Genomic DNA, 12,973 nt, shown 5'->3' with positions numbered 1-12,973 from the left:
TTACAGCATAGATTTATGCTACTAAGCTTCAAGATTAACAATGTTGGCTAGCAGAAGGGTGACCATATTTCCCAAAAGGAAAAACTGGACACCATGCGGGGCTGGCCTGAGACCCTCCCTCCAGCTGCCCCTCCCCCCCCCACCGGGCTGGCCCCAGGCCCCCACTCAAGGCTGTCACTGGTTGCTTGAACCATGCCCCCCCACATCCACATCGTTCCTCCACACAGCACCACTTTTTTGACAAATTGGCATTTGTCCCATTCGCTCTTGCCAACTGATCCAACTTTTGCCAAAAAAGTCAGGATGGCCAGGACAGGGATTAAAAAAGGGACAGACTGTCCTGGCCAAAATGGGATGTTTGGTCACCTTAGGCCTAGCAGTAAGAGGGGAGACGGGATTGCTGGTCTAGAGAGTGCTCGGGGAAGCCCAGGCCAGCCATAGCTGGGTTAGCTATTGTCCCATGAGTTGCCCCCAGATGGGTGACTGACAGCTGGTACCATGTGCTGGATCCATAGGGGCAGCTGAGGGGTTGCTGACCTGTCTGTCTCTCCCTTTCCTGCCCAGGAGTTGAGAGAGCTCCTACCCCCAGTGGTAAATGGACCACAGGGGGCCAAGTGCTGGCTCCTAGGATTCACAGGGTTGGAGCAGGCTGGCTCACTCTCCTCCTTGCCCCCTAAAAGCTGCTCTGGCAGCTCCCTGTTCCCACTGCAATGTGTGCAAAACGAGCCCAGCCTTGGAATGGTTCAGAGATTTTGGCAGATTGCCAAAAGTTTCCAGAGGAACACAAGTGACAGAAGGGAAGTGGTGATTTTGAACACTTTGTAGCTCACCCAACTTTTTTATTTAAACTTTATTTGTATTTTTTACATAAAATATATGCACTTAACAAAATGCATACAAACAACCACCTTAAATGTCACTATTTGTCAAACCCGGGAAAAACAAAAAACTCTGAGCCGGTAGAGGTCAGGCAGGGCATCAAAGCTAGCCCATATCTGAATGGAATATCATGGGCGAATGAAGAGGCACTTCTGCAGCTCAAGGGGATTCCCACCTACTAAATATCAAGTCCTGATGCAAACAATGGAGGTATGAGAGCTTGTCAAGAGAAGAGGTCACAAGAATCCTTCAGAATGAAAAGTGCTAGACAACCTAAATATAGGGGTTGCTACCATCTCCCCTACAATCACTGCTGTATTCCTACTATCAAAAGAGTGCACAGCTTTTGCCTTGCACCCCACTATTTTCACAAATAGGAAGAAAACTCCCCCAAACACACTTCCTCAATTAAGTCCAGGAGGTCAGATTAGATGATCATAATGGTCCCTTCTGACCTTAAAATCTATGATTCTAAGTCAATGGCGCTGCATTGCTTTAAGAGAGGTCAGAATTTTGCCCATGGATTCACTCAATAAGACATTTAATTTTGTGAGGCTGTTTCTGATCTGTACAAATCCAAAGTGATTCCACAAATTATAGACTTCTATGTAATTGAATCTAGCACAGCATTTCTTAAATAAAATGTGTCATTCCTATCTTTTTATTAGAAACAGCTTTGTATATAAACAAAGTAAACTATAGCAAGCAGTTTCTTGTTGTTATCTTACTATAAGCTTTTCATAAACCTTGTTGGGGCATTTTCTCCATTATAAAATGTTCCTCTATCCACTAGTTGTTTTGTGTATAAGCCTCCCTTCCTGTCATGTTAAAGGACATATCTATAAGTGATAAGCAAACTCCCTTTCATAAAAAAATGAAAATAAAAATAGAAAAAGCTGTTACCATTAGAACACAGGAACTGCAGTTACTTCCATTCCCTTAATAGGGCCCCTCAACATCTCTGCCAAGAAAGCAGTTCTGCAAAATGTAGAACTGGCCCATATTCCCTGCTGTTAGGTCTTATTACAGCTTTGCTGTCACCCATTTTACAAACCGCATGATTACACATAGTTTTGCATCAGCCACAGCATATCAATACAATCTGTATAAACTTAACCATAACTTAGTTTATATGCTGAATACCTCTTCTTTTTTAGGCAAAATGACAAGCACAGCTGTCACAATCTCTTTAGAAGCCAAACAGCACCACACACCCCGTTCCTTTGCTCTTCTGGAAAACTTCCTAGGAGGAATCTTCCTTTAAAAGTTTGGGGGTTGGGCACTTTGCCTCAGTGGCAAAGACTCTGCTGTCATTTAATTTCCTCTTCACTGCTCCATGTCTAGAAAATTATTGGCAGTTCTGACATATAACAATCTGTTTGTGTAACAGAGCTACCAGCAGAATTTGCACTGCCCTTCAACTGAAGTATCAAAATCTTAGTGAGACTATGAACAGAATCTACCAATATATTTAGACTGACTTTTGCTTGGTCTTATAGTTATTATTCACCACCTTGATAAATTGTCAAATCCTCTCGATAAAAAACTCAAATAATTTAAGTGAAGAGAAAAATGTATTTAATACACCACCACCTACCTACTGCCTTATTTATGTAAACAGCTTCATGTGTCTGTTAGTGCTTGATCACTCCTCAAAATGGCCATGTCCTATCTATTGACAGTAAACAAGCCTTTACCCATCTGAATGTGACAACATGTACTTTATTATTCACACTTAGGAAAACTGCCAGTAGTACTCCCTGTCCAGGAAGTCTGAATGTTTGCTTTTCTATCTCCATTTGCCAAATATAATTGGTTGCTATGTCAGTTTATTTTAAATCAGATCCCATTTTAAAAACAAGAGAAGGGGAGGCCTTTAGCTTCCAGAGCTCTGGAAAATTTTATCCTGGTAATTTGAAGCATTGTCCGAATAAGAGAAAAATCACACTTTCTAAGAGGATTATGTGACTGACGTGTGCCATACATAATACAGGGTTTTAAATTGTTGGGTTTATGTTTAGCAAAGTCTTAACTTATAAAGCTGTTCCATGTCCCTTGTATTTATCCTTAAGCATGATAGTTTATTCACTTAAAGCAGAGTTCTACAGTCATAGATAATTTCACAATTAACTCCTGAAGGGTTACTGCACACAAACAGGGCTGCAGTAAGACTTTTACTTCTAAAGAGGCTCAGGTAAAGAGTATTCAATACTAGATAAGCTCCTCTGCCTTCCTGTGTTCTAGGATCCTCTCCAGACAGTCTATTATTGTGGAAAAGTTGGTAGCTACCTTTCAAGTTCTTTAACCATTTAGAAAAAATAGTCTAAAATAGGGAGCTTTTGGCTGAGGAGGAGGATAGAGCACCTCTCAATTCCTCTACTCACTTCGATGCCTCTCCCTCAAGTACTCTCTGAGCTCAAAGTCCCATGTGCTCAATGGCAAACTGGACCCAAATTTTGCAGTAAAGCTCCTAGATTTTTGTTAACATTCTGGTGGAAACTTTGCAGCAGTTTCTGATAATTTATTTAAAATGTATTTGAATGAAATAATCAAAGTGAGTAATACAATCAATAACTTAGCTGCTGAGTTTTGTTTTGATATTTAATTGCATTTATTTTATGCTATCTCTACATTTTCAGTTATCTTCTGGTTTCAGCATTAACAACCCATTAAGATGAATGGGGGAGTTCATTCATTTAGGGCCTGGTCTATATTAGAAAGGCTTTGCTGGTATATACTAGCAAACCTTCCTAATGTAGACACAGCTAACTAGTAATTCGAAAGTAATTCTTTTGCTGATGTAATTTATACCAATTCCCCAAACAAAATAAGGTAAATTGGCAAAAATACTACTATTGTTGGTATAATCACATCTACAGTCTGGCTTTTGCCAGTATCAACAGTAATTTAAACACCCTTCACCCCCACCAAGCATCGCTACTATGCCAGTAAAAGTTTCTAGTGTAGACCAGGCCTAAGATTGTTTCACGCTGCCTGCAAACCTAGGATGAAACTGTGGCATCACTTTTGAAAGATAATGTTATGTAAAATGAAAGTTGGATTATGTTCTGGAATCCCAATTACAAGGGGTGAATTATATGGCTGTAGTATACACAGGATCCTATCTAAGATATGCAGGTTAGCTACATATTTATGTATGCTTTATCATCAAAAAATGTCTTCAGCAGACCCCAAAGCCTTTCAGCCAGGGCTGAATTATCTTGTACACCGCAATTCTCCACTGAGAATGGGTTATGGTGACCAGCAGAAGTCCCTGGTAGCAAATCTCTACTACAAATCCCAATTTGTAGATGCAAGTGTGTGTGTGTGTGGGGGGGAAATATGCGCACAGGAACAGCAGTCCATTTTGAGGCGTCTTTAAAAATCTGCCCCTATATCTAATTTCTAAGATTCTCTAATCCAAGGAATTAGAGAGCCTGTTTCCTTTCTTCCCTTTTATTCTTTCCCCTTATTTGTGTGTCTCAGGCAATAAGGAAAGTCAGAACAGCTGCTCCACTTGCTATTTTACATGGTAACTATGACTGACGTAGTTAGTCACTAATTATTTTAATAGGGTTGGTCCAAGTTCCATTTTGTTGAAGGATTTATTATGTCAACTTTCCATTGTTTTTGACAACGGGATTTTGTCAATTTTAATTACTCTCTCGTCTCTTGTATAATGCTGCTATTTATTAATACTGTAAAGTTTAACACACAACTTTTGACATACAACACATGTCCCTCTAGATATCTCTGTACCTGAACAGAGATTCAATATCTATTGATAAAGGTTTAACAAAACATTAATTCAAAAATTCTTTAAACTTGTGTTTGTTAAAGTGATCTAATTTGAGGTTTTCCTTACCATATGTGTTTTACCCACTTGAACTTCATCTCCCGTTCTTCCCCCCTGTTCCAGCAATGGAACATTTATATTTATCACACTCTTTGAGGTACCCAAATTTGCTTTTGGCTTCCAAATCAGCTTCATACACAGCTAATGTATTCAGAAATACTAATTTTCTTATCAAAAGCTGTTGTATAATCAATTGGAAACAGTAGATTTCTGCCATTTAACTTAAATTCTGAGCTTATAGTGTTAACAGAAGCTTTGATTATACAAGGCCAGATTCTGGCCCCTATAGCCTGCTCCAGTGGCATGGAGCAGTTGCAACAAGCTAGGAGAGAAGTCCCTTGACCCAAGAACAGCATAGGGTTGACAGTTCACCCTTCTCCCCCCAACCCAGTGTTCCCCCCCAAAACCCTAGGTTGCCAGCAGGGCTGCCCTGGGGGGGGCAAGTGGGGCAATTTTCCCCAGGCCCCGCAGAGGCCCCCACGAGAGTTTTCGGTGGCACTTTGTCCTTCAGTCCTCCTTCCGCTCTGGGTCTTTGGCGAAGTGCCCCAAAGACCCGGAGTGGAAGGATCCCCGCTGCCGAAAACCCTGGCCCCCTGAATCCTCTGGGTGGCCCTGGTGGCCAGGAGTGGAAGTGGCCCAGAGCAGAGACTACTTTGGGGATTCTGGGATGGAGATCAGCCCATATGGAGCCCAGGAAAGGCTGCTGCATGTTAGAATAGTCCATGGTGCTGGTCTAACCATAGCAGAGCAGTTCTAGTTACTGGGGTAGCTCAGAATTCAAGTGGAGCAAAAGATGATGTAAAGCCACCTGTGCCTCCCCTTCTCCTCCTCCTGTGCGGCATGTCTCAGGAGACACAACAGACAACCTAGCCCAGGGGTGGGCAAACTTTTTGGCCTGAGGGCCATATCGGGGTTGCAAAACTGTATCAAGGGCTGGGTAGGGAAGGCTGTGCCTCCCCAAACAGCCTGGCCCCTGCCCCCTCCCACCCCTCTGACTGCCCTGCTCAGAATCAGTGCCCCATCCAACCCCCCCCTGCTCCCTGTCTCCTAACTGCCCCAACCCCCATCTACACCCCTACCCCCTGAAAGGCCCCCCAAGGACTCCCACACTTATCCAACCCCCCCCTGCTCTCCATCTCCTAATCGCTCTCCACCCCATCCAACCGCCCCCTGCTCCCTTACCATGCTGCTCAGAGTCCCACCGCCCGGCCGGGGCCAGCCACATCGCCAAGCTGCCCAGCAGGAGCGGTGGGCCAGAGCGCTGGCGGTGCAGTGAGCTGAGGCTGCGGGGCTGGGGGCTAGCCTCCCTGGCTGGGAGCTCAAGGGCCGGGCCGGGCGGTCCTGCGGGCTGCACATGGCCTGTGGGCTGTAGTTTGCCTACCTCTCACTTAGCTCGGGATTAAGTACAGATTTATCTAGTTTGCCATAGAAGAAACTACTGGATAGGAGTTCCTCAAAGATTGGTTTTCACGCCATTTGCACTGGTTCAACTAAAATTGGTTTTCATATCAATTTACTTAAATCCATGGAAACTCTTGCTTGGCTCACACTTAAATCAGCTATCGGTGACTATAAATTTAGCTTAACTTTTTTAAAACTGAGAATTTTAATTAAACCAATGTAAGGTTTTGGATAAACAAAGCCTATGAAACATTTTAAATTGCAGCTGGAGTCAGAAAAGGGCCTATGTAAATATGGCGTCTTTTTAGTCATTTGATCTGCTCCTGGTGTGTAGTCAGTCACATCTATTTACTTTACTAGCTAAAAAGATTTAACGGATTCTCTTCTGGCTCACACATCAATAGAATTAACTAAATTCCAGTTACAGAATCTTTATTGGTGATGGCACATGAGCTATAAAATCTCATTTGGACTTTCAGATCCCAGGGTAAGTTTTCAGTTAGTCAAAAGTCTCCAAATTTCTAAACCAAATATCAAAAGACATAATATCCCCCATTACCGAGAGAGGCAGATACAGCTACCTGGTTAACACCTTCAGTCTGCTGTGGGGAGTTGCTGGAAAGCACCTTAGGGAGAACATGGAGCAAAGAAGACCTAGTCTCCCGACTCATAAGCATTAGATCTCACTGCCTCCATTGCAATGTACTATGCCAAATGGAAGCTGGTGAAAACATCTGTACTAACCTGTGTGAGAATAGATAAACCACAGTGCTCCTGTCAGCAGTGCTCCAATCACAAATGCTGCAAAGGCGATGCCCACAACGGTCAGAGTGTCCAGACCATAGAAAACTGCTACAAATAAAAACCATTTTTTTTCATTTTGAATGCTGAATAGTAAGTCTAAAAATTCCTCCTCCCATTTTCATACAGAGCTTTAACATTTTCATATTTAATTAACCAGCATTTTAAACGCAAGAAAAGAGCCCCATGATACTTAGCAGATTACTGTGATTTGTATCTAAGCAAGAGAAGCAATGCATATGTTGGCAGAGGTGAGCATGAAGCATGTCTTTAGTTTAACAAACTGTTCTGAGTCACAAAGCAAAAACCCAGTTCAATACATCCCAAATCTAGCAAAACCGGAATGAATTCAAAGTGTTCTCAGATTCTCATTAATTCTTCTTTGTTTTCAGTTAAATACCAGATTTCACTTAAGTGTGTGTGTGTGTGTGTGTGTGTGTGTGTGTATATATATATATATATATATATATATATATATATATATATATTTAAAAAGCTGTGCAGTCTTACTAAAAGATTACTTTTTATCCACATCCTACCATTCAAGCCAACTTTACTCTATATCCTCTGCAACTTCAGCCCTATATCTAGGTGGAGAACGGAAGTACTATTAAGTGAAGTGGTGCCAGCTCACAAGTCAGCAAAAACATAAATAGGAGCAATTGTTTTTCATATTTGGCAATGTTCTTAACAAAAAATTAATTCCAGATCACAAAAATAGAACAAAAAAACTCTCAGTTTCTAGGGGATGGAATCTTTATGCAGTATAGTTTGTACAGTACTGCATCTGGTTCCTGAATGTATGGCTCCAAATGTTACTGACACAATTACAGCAACTTCCAGCCATTGTCTTGCATATTTCTTCTCTCTGATCAAAAACACCTTAATGTGGTTCTCATACTGAATCAATTATTTTTTGTAGTTTTTCCTACATGACTAATTTCAGATGTAGTTTTTCTAGTGTCTCCCATAAACATATGAAATGTTTTAAGCTAGTGAATAACTTTAGTAATTGAGTAAATGGAAAAAGAACTGAACATAGACTCCAATTCATCCCAGGGTCTGCATTGGTGGGTGCAGGGGACACGAAGGAGGCTGGCCAGGGAATGTTTAGCAGATCTCCTCCAATTCACCTGCTTTCTACCTCATTTCCTGCATCCAGCAGAAATTCCTTGGAAAGGCAGGCAGCAGCATCGCTACTTGCTTTCCCTCTGTTATTGATAGGCGCACTTGCATGGGTACTGTATCTTTAAGACCCCTGCGTCCGCTAAGGGAGTCCTTTCTGAGTATGTGCAGCTAGATTTGGGACAGAAAGAACAGCCCAGGTAGTGGCTGACTAGAGTTTTCTCCTGTTTTTGACTTGGAGCCATTTCCGAGTCACTTGGTCATGTCTGATCATTTTAAATCCAAACTATAATTGTATAACCAGAGATACCTCTTTTACAACTGCATCGTCTTCTTGCCTTAAGATGCAGTTCACAGACAACTAGGTCCCACTCATCGCAGGACACAGGTAGCCCAGCTGGTGGAGGGAGGTAAATGTTATCGTTCCCTGTACCACCTTGTGTCAATCTGTCTCCAAGACCCAAAGAGACAAGCTCTTTTTCCTCACTTCTTTCCCTCCCCACTTTCTAAATTCTCACCCTTCAGCTATCATTTTTCCTTCCCTCCTATCACGATGTATTTCTAGTGCTACCCACTCTCCTCAGAGCTGATTGGGCCCTTTAGCATGGTTGAGATTTTTGGCTTCCCTAACTCAGCTGATGCTGATGTTGAACTCAGAGTGAAAGTCAGAGCCACGTTTTATCACATCTGTGGTGGTCTTGATGTTGGACTACTGCAATCACTTACAAATTACTGCTCTCCCCTCATGAATTCCTCTCTCGAAGTTCGTGGGAATGGCCTAGATCCTGGGAGTCATGTGCCTAACTATTGTTTGAGGATCAAGGATGCTATCCCCAGGGGTACTAAAACCAAAGACTTAATTCTGTTCTAAGTTTAAAAAGCTTTACGATAAACTATCTTTGACTTAACCTTTCGTCTGGAAGTTGTTAGATCACTGGTTCTCAAACTGTGGATCTGGACTCCAAAGTGGGTCACAACCCTGTTTTAATGGGGTTGCCGGGGTTGGCGTTAGCCTTGCTGGGGCCTGCAGCTGAGGCTGAGGCTGAAGCTGAAGCCCAAGCTCCACTGTCCAGGACCAAAGCCCGAGGGCTTCAGGTTATAGACCCCCTGCCTGGAGCTGAAGCTCTTGAGATTCAGCCTTGGCTTTGTCCTCCACCCAAGGTGGCGGGGCTTGGGTGGGCTTAGGCTTCAGCACCCCTTCCTGGGGTCGTATAGTAATTTTTGTTGTCAGAGGAGGTACAGTACAATGAAGTTTGAGAACCCCTGTGTTAGATCAACAAAGTAGACAAATATGAATAACTTACGTTGCTGCATCCCATTGCCTTTTGGCTTGTGAGTAGGTGGACCTGTTTAAAAAAACCAACACATTAATTGCATGATGTGCCATAGAAATACTACACGCTATACAAGCAATCTTCAGCATCTCACTGGGAGGAAAGTCTTTAAATGCTGCATAATGTATTGGTAACATTTCAGGAAATCCTGTCAGAATTTATTAACCTGGATCAGTATGTAAAAAATCCATTTGTATCTTGTATAGTCTTCAGAGGAATATATCCATAGCACAATGCGAGCAACATGTTACGGAGTGCTGGCAGATGCAATGCAAACCTCCCACCCAGTAGTCATCAATTCTCACCTGCAATAACTCCCTCTTATTCCGATGCCGGGCTCTCCGTGAGCTCAGATTGCTGAAGTTGTTTCCTGTCTCCAGCCATGAGAGACTAGCACATGAAATCATTTCAATACCCAGCCCCCATTTCCCACTCCTGGGAAATGTTGCTTCTAGATATGATGGACTCTGTTCTGACCAACTTACGTGCACACGTTTTGATTTGTATATTTCCACTGTGCTCTGTGATGTGTATAAATTACTTGGTATTCTATCTTATTTTTACTGGAAGACAAAGATCATAGCTATGATGTTAAAGCTACTATTTTGAAATAATAATCAAATAGCATCAGCATGGAATGGAAAGAAATACAAAACTGTCTTTAGAAATGCATCATTACCCCTACTCTCTCTCTTATTTGACATCCCTTCTTCATATACATGCCTGGTATCTTCATGGAGGAACTATTAGATGTCAAGAGTCCCCTTCTTCTCAGGATACCCATGCCAACTTGAGGAACCAGAAACCCAGATTTGGATTCTAATTCAAGCATCTTGTTTGGTAACCCATGTTGCAATTTCTGGATCACCAAGCTGCCCGAAGGATATAATTTAAATTCTGACATGTTTGAGTGTACCAGATGCTTCCACTCTGAGAAGATTTGGTAAGGAACTGTAATGATACACATTTTTATATCTTTTAACAATTGGAAAAAAAACTGCTTTTATCTGGAGGCAAGAGCAGTTCTATAAATTCCAAAATATACTGAAAGTTATTGGTTTTCTTTTTATTGTTTATCCAGTACGTATTTATATGTCAGGATTAGTGTTCCAAACCTCTTCAGTAGCAAATGCATTAACTAACTTGAACCACACAGGGTACCACATGGCCAAAATTCTATCTCAGATTCATTACATGTTCCTCTCAAACACATACCTGCAATATCCAAAGCATTTTTATTTACTCTGAGAACAAATTAAAGCAGTGTAGTTTACCAAGTGGCTCACATCATCATTTTTTTTTTTTAAATATATCCATGTCAAGTGGACTAGACACGCAGGTTAAAACAAGGATGGGGAAATTGGGACAAAGGTAAGGTTTTTGGGTGACCTTAAGAATTTGTTTCCTGATTTATTCATGCATTTTGGAATATGATGTTGTTTTTAATATCATCTCAACCTTAGCTTTCTCAAAATGTAAGGTTTTTTGTTTGTGAATATACTAACAAATAATCATATGGAAATCAAAGCAGAAGTATAAATGAATGTTTATGAAAGGCACTGGAGTGAAACACTAGAGTGAAATAGTACAACATGAGTAGAAGCACTATATGTGTTTGTCCATATATCCAGCTAGCATATCCCAAACTTCGACTAATCAGAATGTCTCCAGTGGTGACAGGAATTAATTTTCCATGCTAACTCTGTCATTGGCCTCTCCATAGAATAGGCAGGTTGCCAAACAACAACTTTGCCAATTCACTGAATTAGTTATCCAGTTCCTTGGCATTAATGTGTGTGGCTTGCTGCAGCTTTGTGCAACACAAGAGGGGTGAGAGTACATGAGGCCCAGGAAAAGTGTCTAATTTTAAAACAACAGAAGCAGGCTTTAATTAATGCACATGGTTTTCTATATCTTGGTTTAGGAAAAGTGCTGGTCAGTTGCTCACTTGATCTTGCTCCCTTTCCTGAAAAAAAAAAATCTTATTTTTCCACATCTTGCATAAATTGAACCAACAGCGAAATGGACATAACTTTTCAATAGAAGAATATCAATTTCATAGACTTTAAAATTTTCTCTCTGCACCTTTCATTTAAATTGTGCCAAAGAACAGATGCGACTTAGATGTCAGGATATGAATAATTTATTTATTTTTTTTTAAATTTGTTTGGCCTTTTTTAGGAGGTTTCATGGGAATCTGATACAATAAGGTGAAGAACCAAGTTTGTAAAAACCTATAAAGCAAAATGCAAACTGGAGGGGGGGGGGTGTTTTCCTCTAGATATAGAGCCAGGGTTTCCATTACAGTCAATGGCAGCCATGTGCATGATGTATGGAGAAGAAAACAGACACCTTTGCATTGAACAATTTGTGCTGGCTCCCCAAATGTCAAACGTACAAGCTCTTCATTTGGCTTATAGAGCAGATAATAGAATAGTTCCAATAACATGGTTTGTAACAATACCCATGAAAGGTGGCCTGTTCCACATCAAAGCAAATGACAACTGACATCTTTAAGATGCAAATACTCATATTTTAGTAGTGCAATATAATTTGTTCTCAATCTTACAGATTGTGCCAGTCAACCACAGCAGTTATAGAAAAGGACCATTTGATTCGTTGTGGAACAACTGCATAACAGAGATGTTAAGGTGCTAATAGTTGTGCATTATGCTCGAAATCTGCAATATGCTGGGGTGAGTTCCAAACACTAAGCCAAACTCTATTGTTGCATTGTGGGTGATCTTATCAAGCAACTGTCTCCTAGTCAATCTGGTTTTACTTTTACACACTAACACCTTATACTCTTTATACAGACAACTCCAGCTGAAGTTATCCTTAGGAGTTGCACACACAGCCCTGCACACCCAAAAGGAGAATAGAGCTCTGGGTGTAAACCTGTTTGCTGAAGGATAAACATCAGTTACACAGTTTGTGTTCTATCAGGAATAGATAATCACTGAGATGTGTGGGCGTTTTGCATGAGGAAAGGGTACAGAATCAGGCCCAAAAGCAGAGTTTTAATTGTACTACATTTACCAGTCAAATACTTGCCTTTAAGTCTTAGTGAATTTAATTTGCGTTAAGAAGAATCATGTAAAAACATGGGCTGCCTTGCAGAGTTAAACAAAAACAGTTGTTGCTTATGTCCCCCAGCAATGCTCCAAGGTACCATATGCTGTTTAAACATTAAAAAGCACGCACTGCAGAACTGAGGTTAAAGGATTTCTGATCCCCCATCCTTTGACTCTCTCTGGAAAGCATTCCAAAATTTAAAACAGACGTTGCATGCAAATAGAAGATTTTGATCTGCAAGTGAAGTGAGCTGTAGCTCACAAAAGCTTATGCTCTAATAAATGTGTTAGTCTCTAAGGTGCCACAAGTACTCCTTTTCTTTTTATGAAACCCTCTAAACTACCATGTTAGAGCTAAAAGAGAATGGACAATGCAAATGTCTTATTAATGTTCAAATGTGCATCCCTGCTGTTGTCAGAAGGGCCCCAGTAAGAAATACATTCACAGAAGATGAAGCTGTCATAACAGTTCTGGTTTTCCCATAACATAAACATACACAGGG

General features: G+C 41.2%; 1 protein-coding gene across 24 annotated transcripts in view; it reads right to left on the bottom strand.

The window, feature by feature from the left end:
* The window catches only part of TGFBR3 (transforming growth factor beta receptor 3), a 182,572-nt gene that overhangs the window by 5,304 nt on the left and 164,295 nt on the right, over positions 1-12,973 (bottom strand). For 16 of the 24 annotated variants that reach the window (XM_038412920.2, XM_038412921.2, XM_043520067.1 and 13 more), the window contains 2 exons: positions 9,367-9,408; positions 6,881-6,988 (listed from right to left, as the gene is read on the bottom strand). In XM_038412920.2, coding sequence (XP_038268848.1) covers positions 6,881-6,988; positions 9,367-9,408 — 150 coding nt within the window. The remainder of the gene's footprint in view (positions 1-6,880; positions 6,989-9,366; positions 9,409-12,973) is intronic. The other 8 variants (XM_043520078.1, XM_043520068.1, XM_043520066.1 and 5 more) reach the window with 1 other exon arrangement.

Source organism: Dermochelys coriacea, chromosome 8, assembly GCF_009764565.3.
Source record: "Dermochelys coriacea isolate rDerCor1 chromosome 8, rDerCor1.pri.v4, whole genome shotgun sequence".
NCBI lineage: Eukaryota > Metazoa > Chordata > Testudines > Dermochelyidae > Dermochelys > Dermochelys coriacea.
The sequence above is the reverse complement of the archived record's forward strand: the minus strand, read 5'-3'. Positions and strand labels throughout refer to the sequence as shown.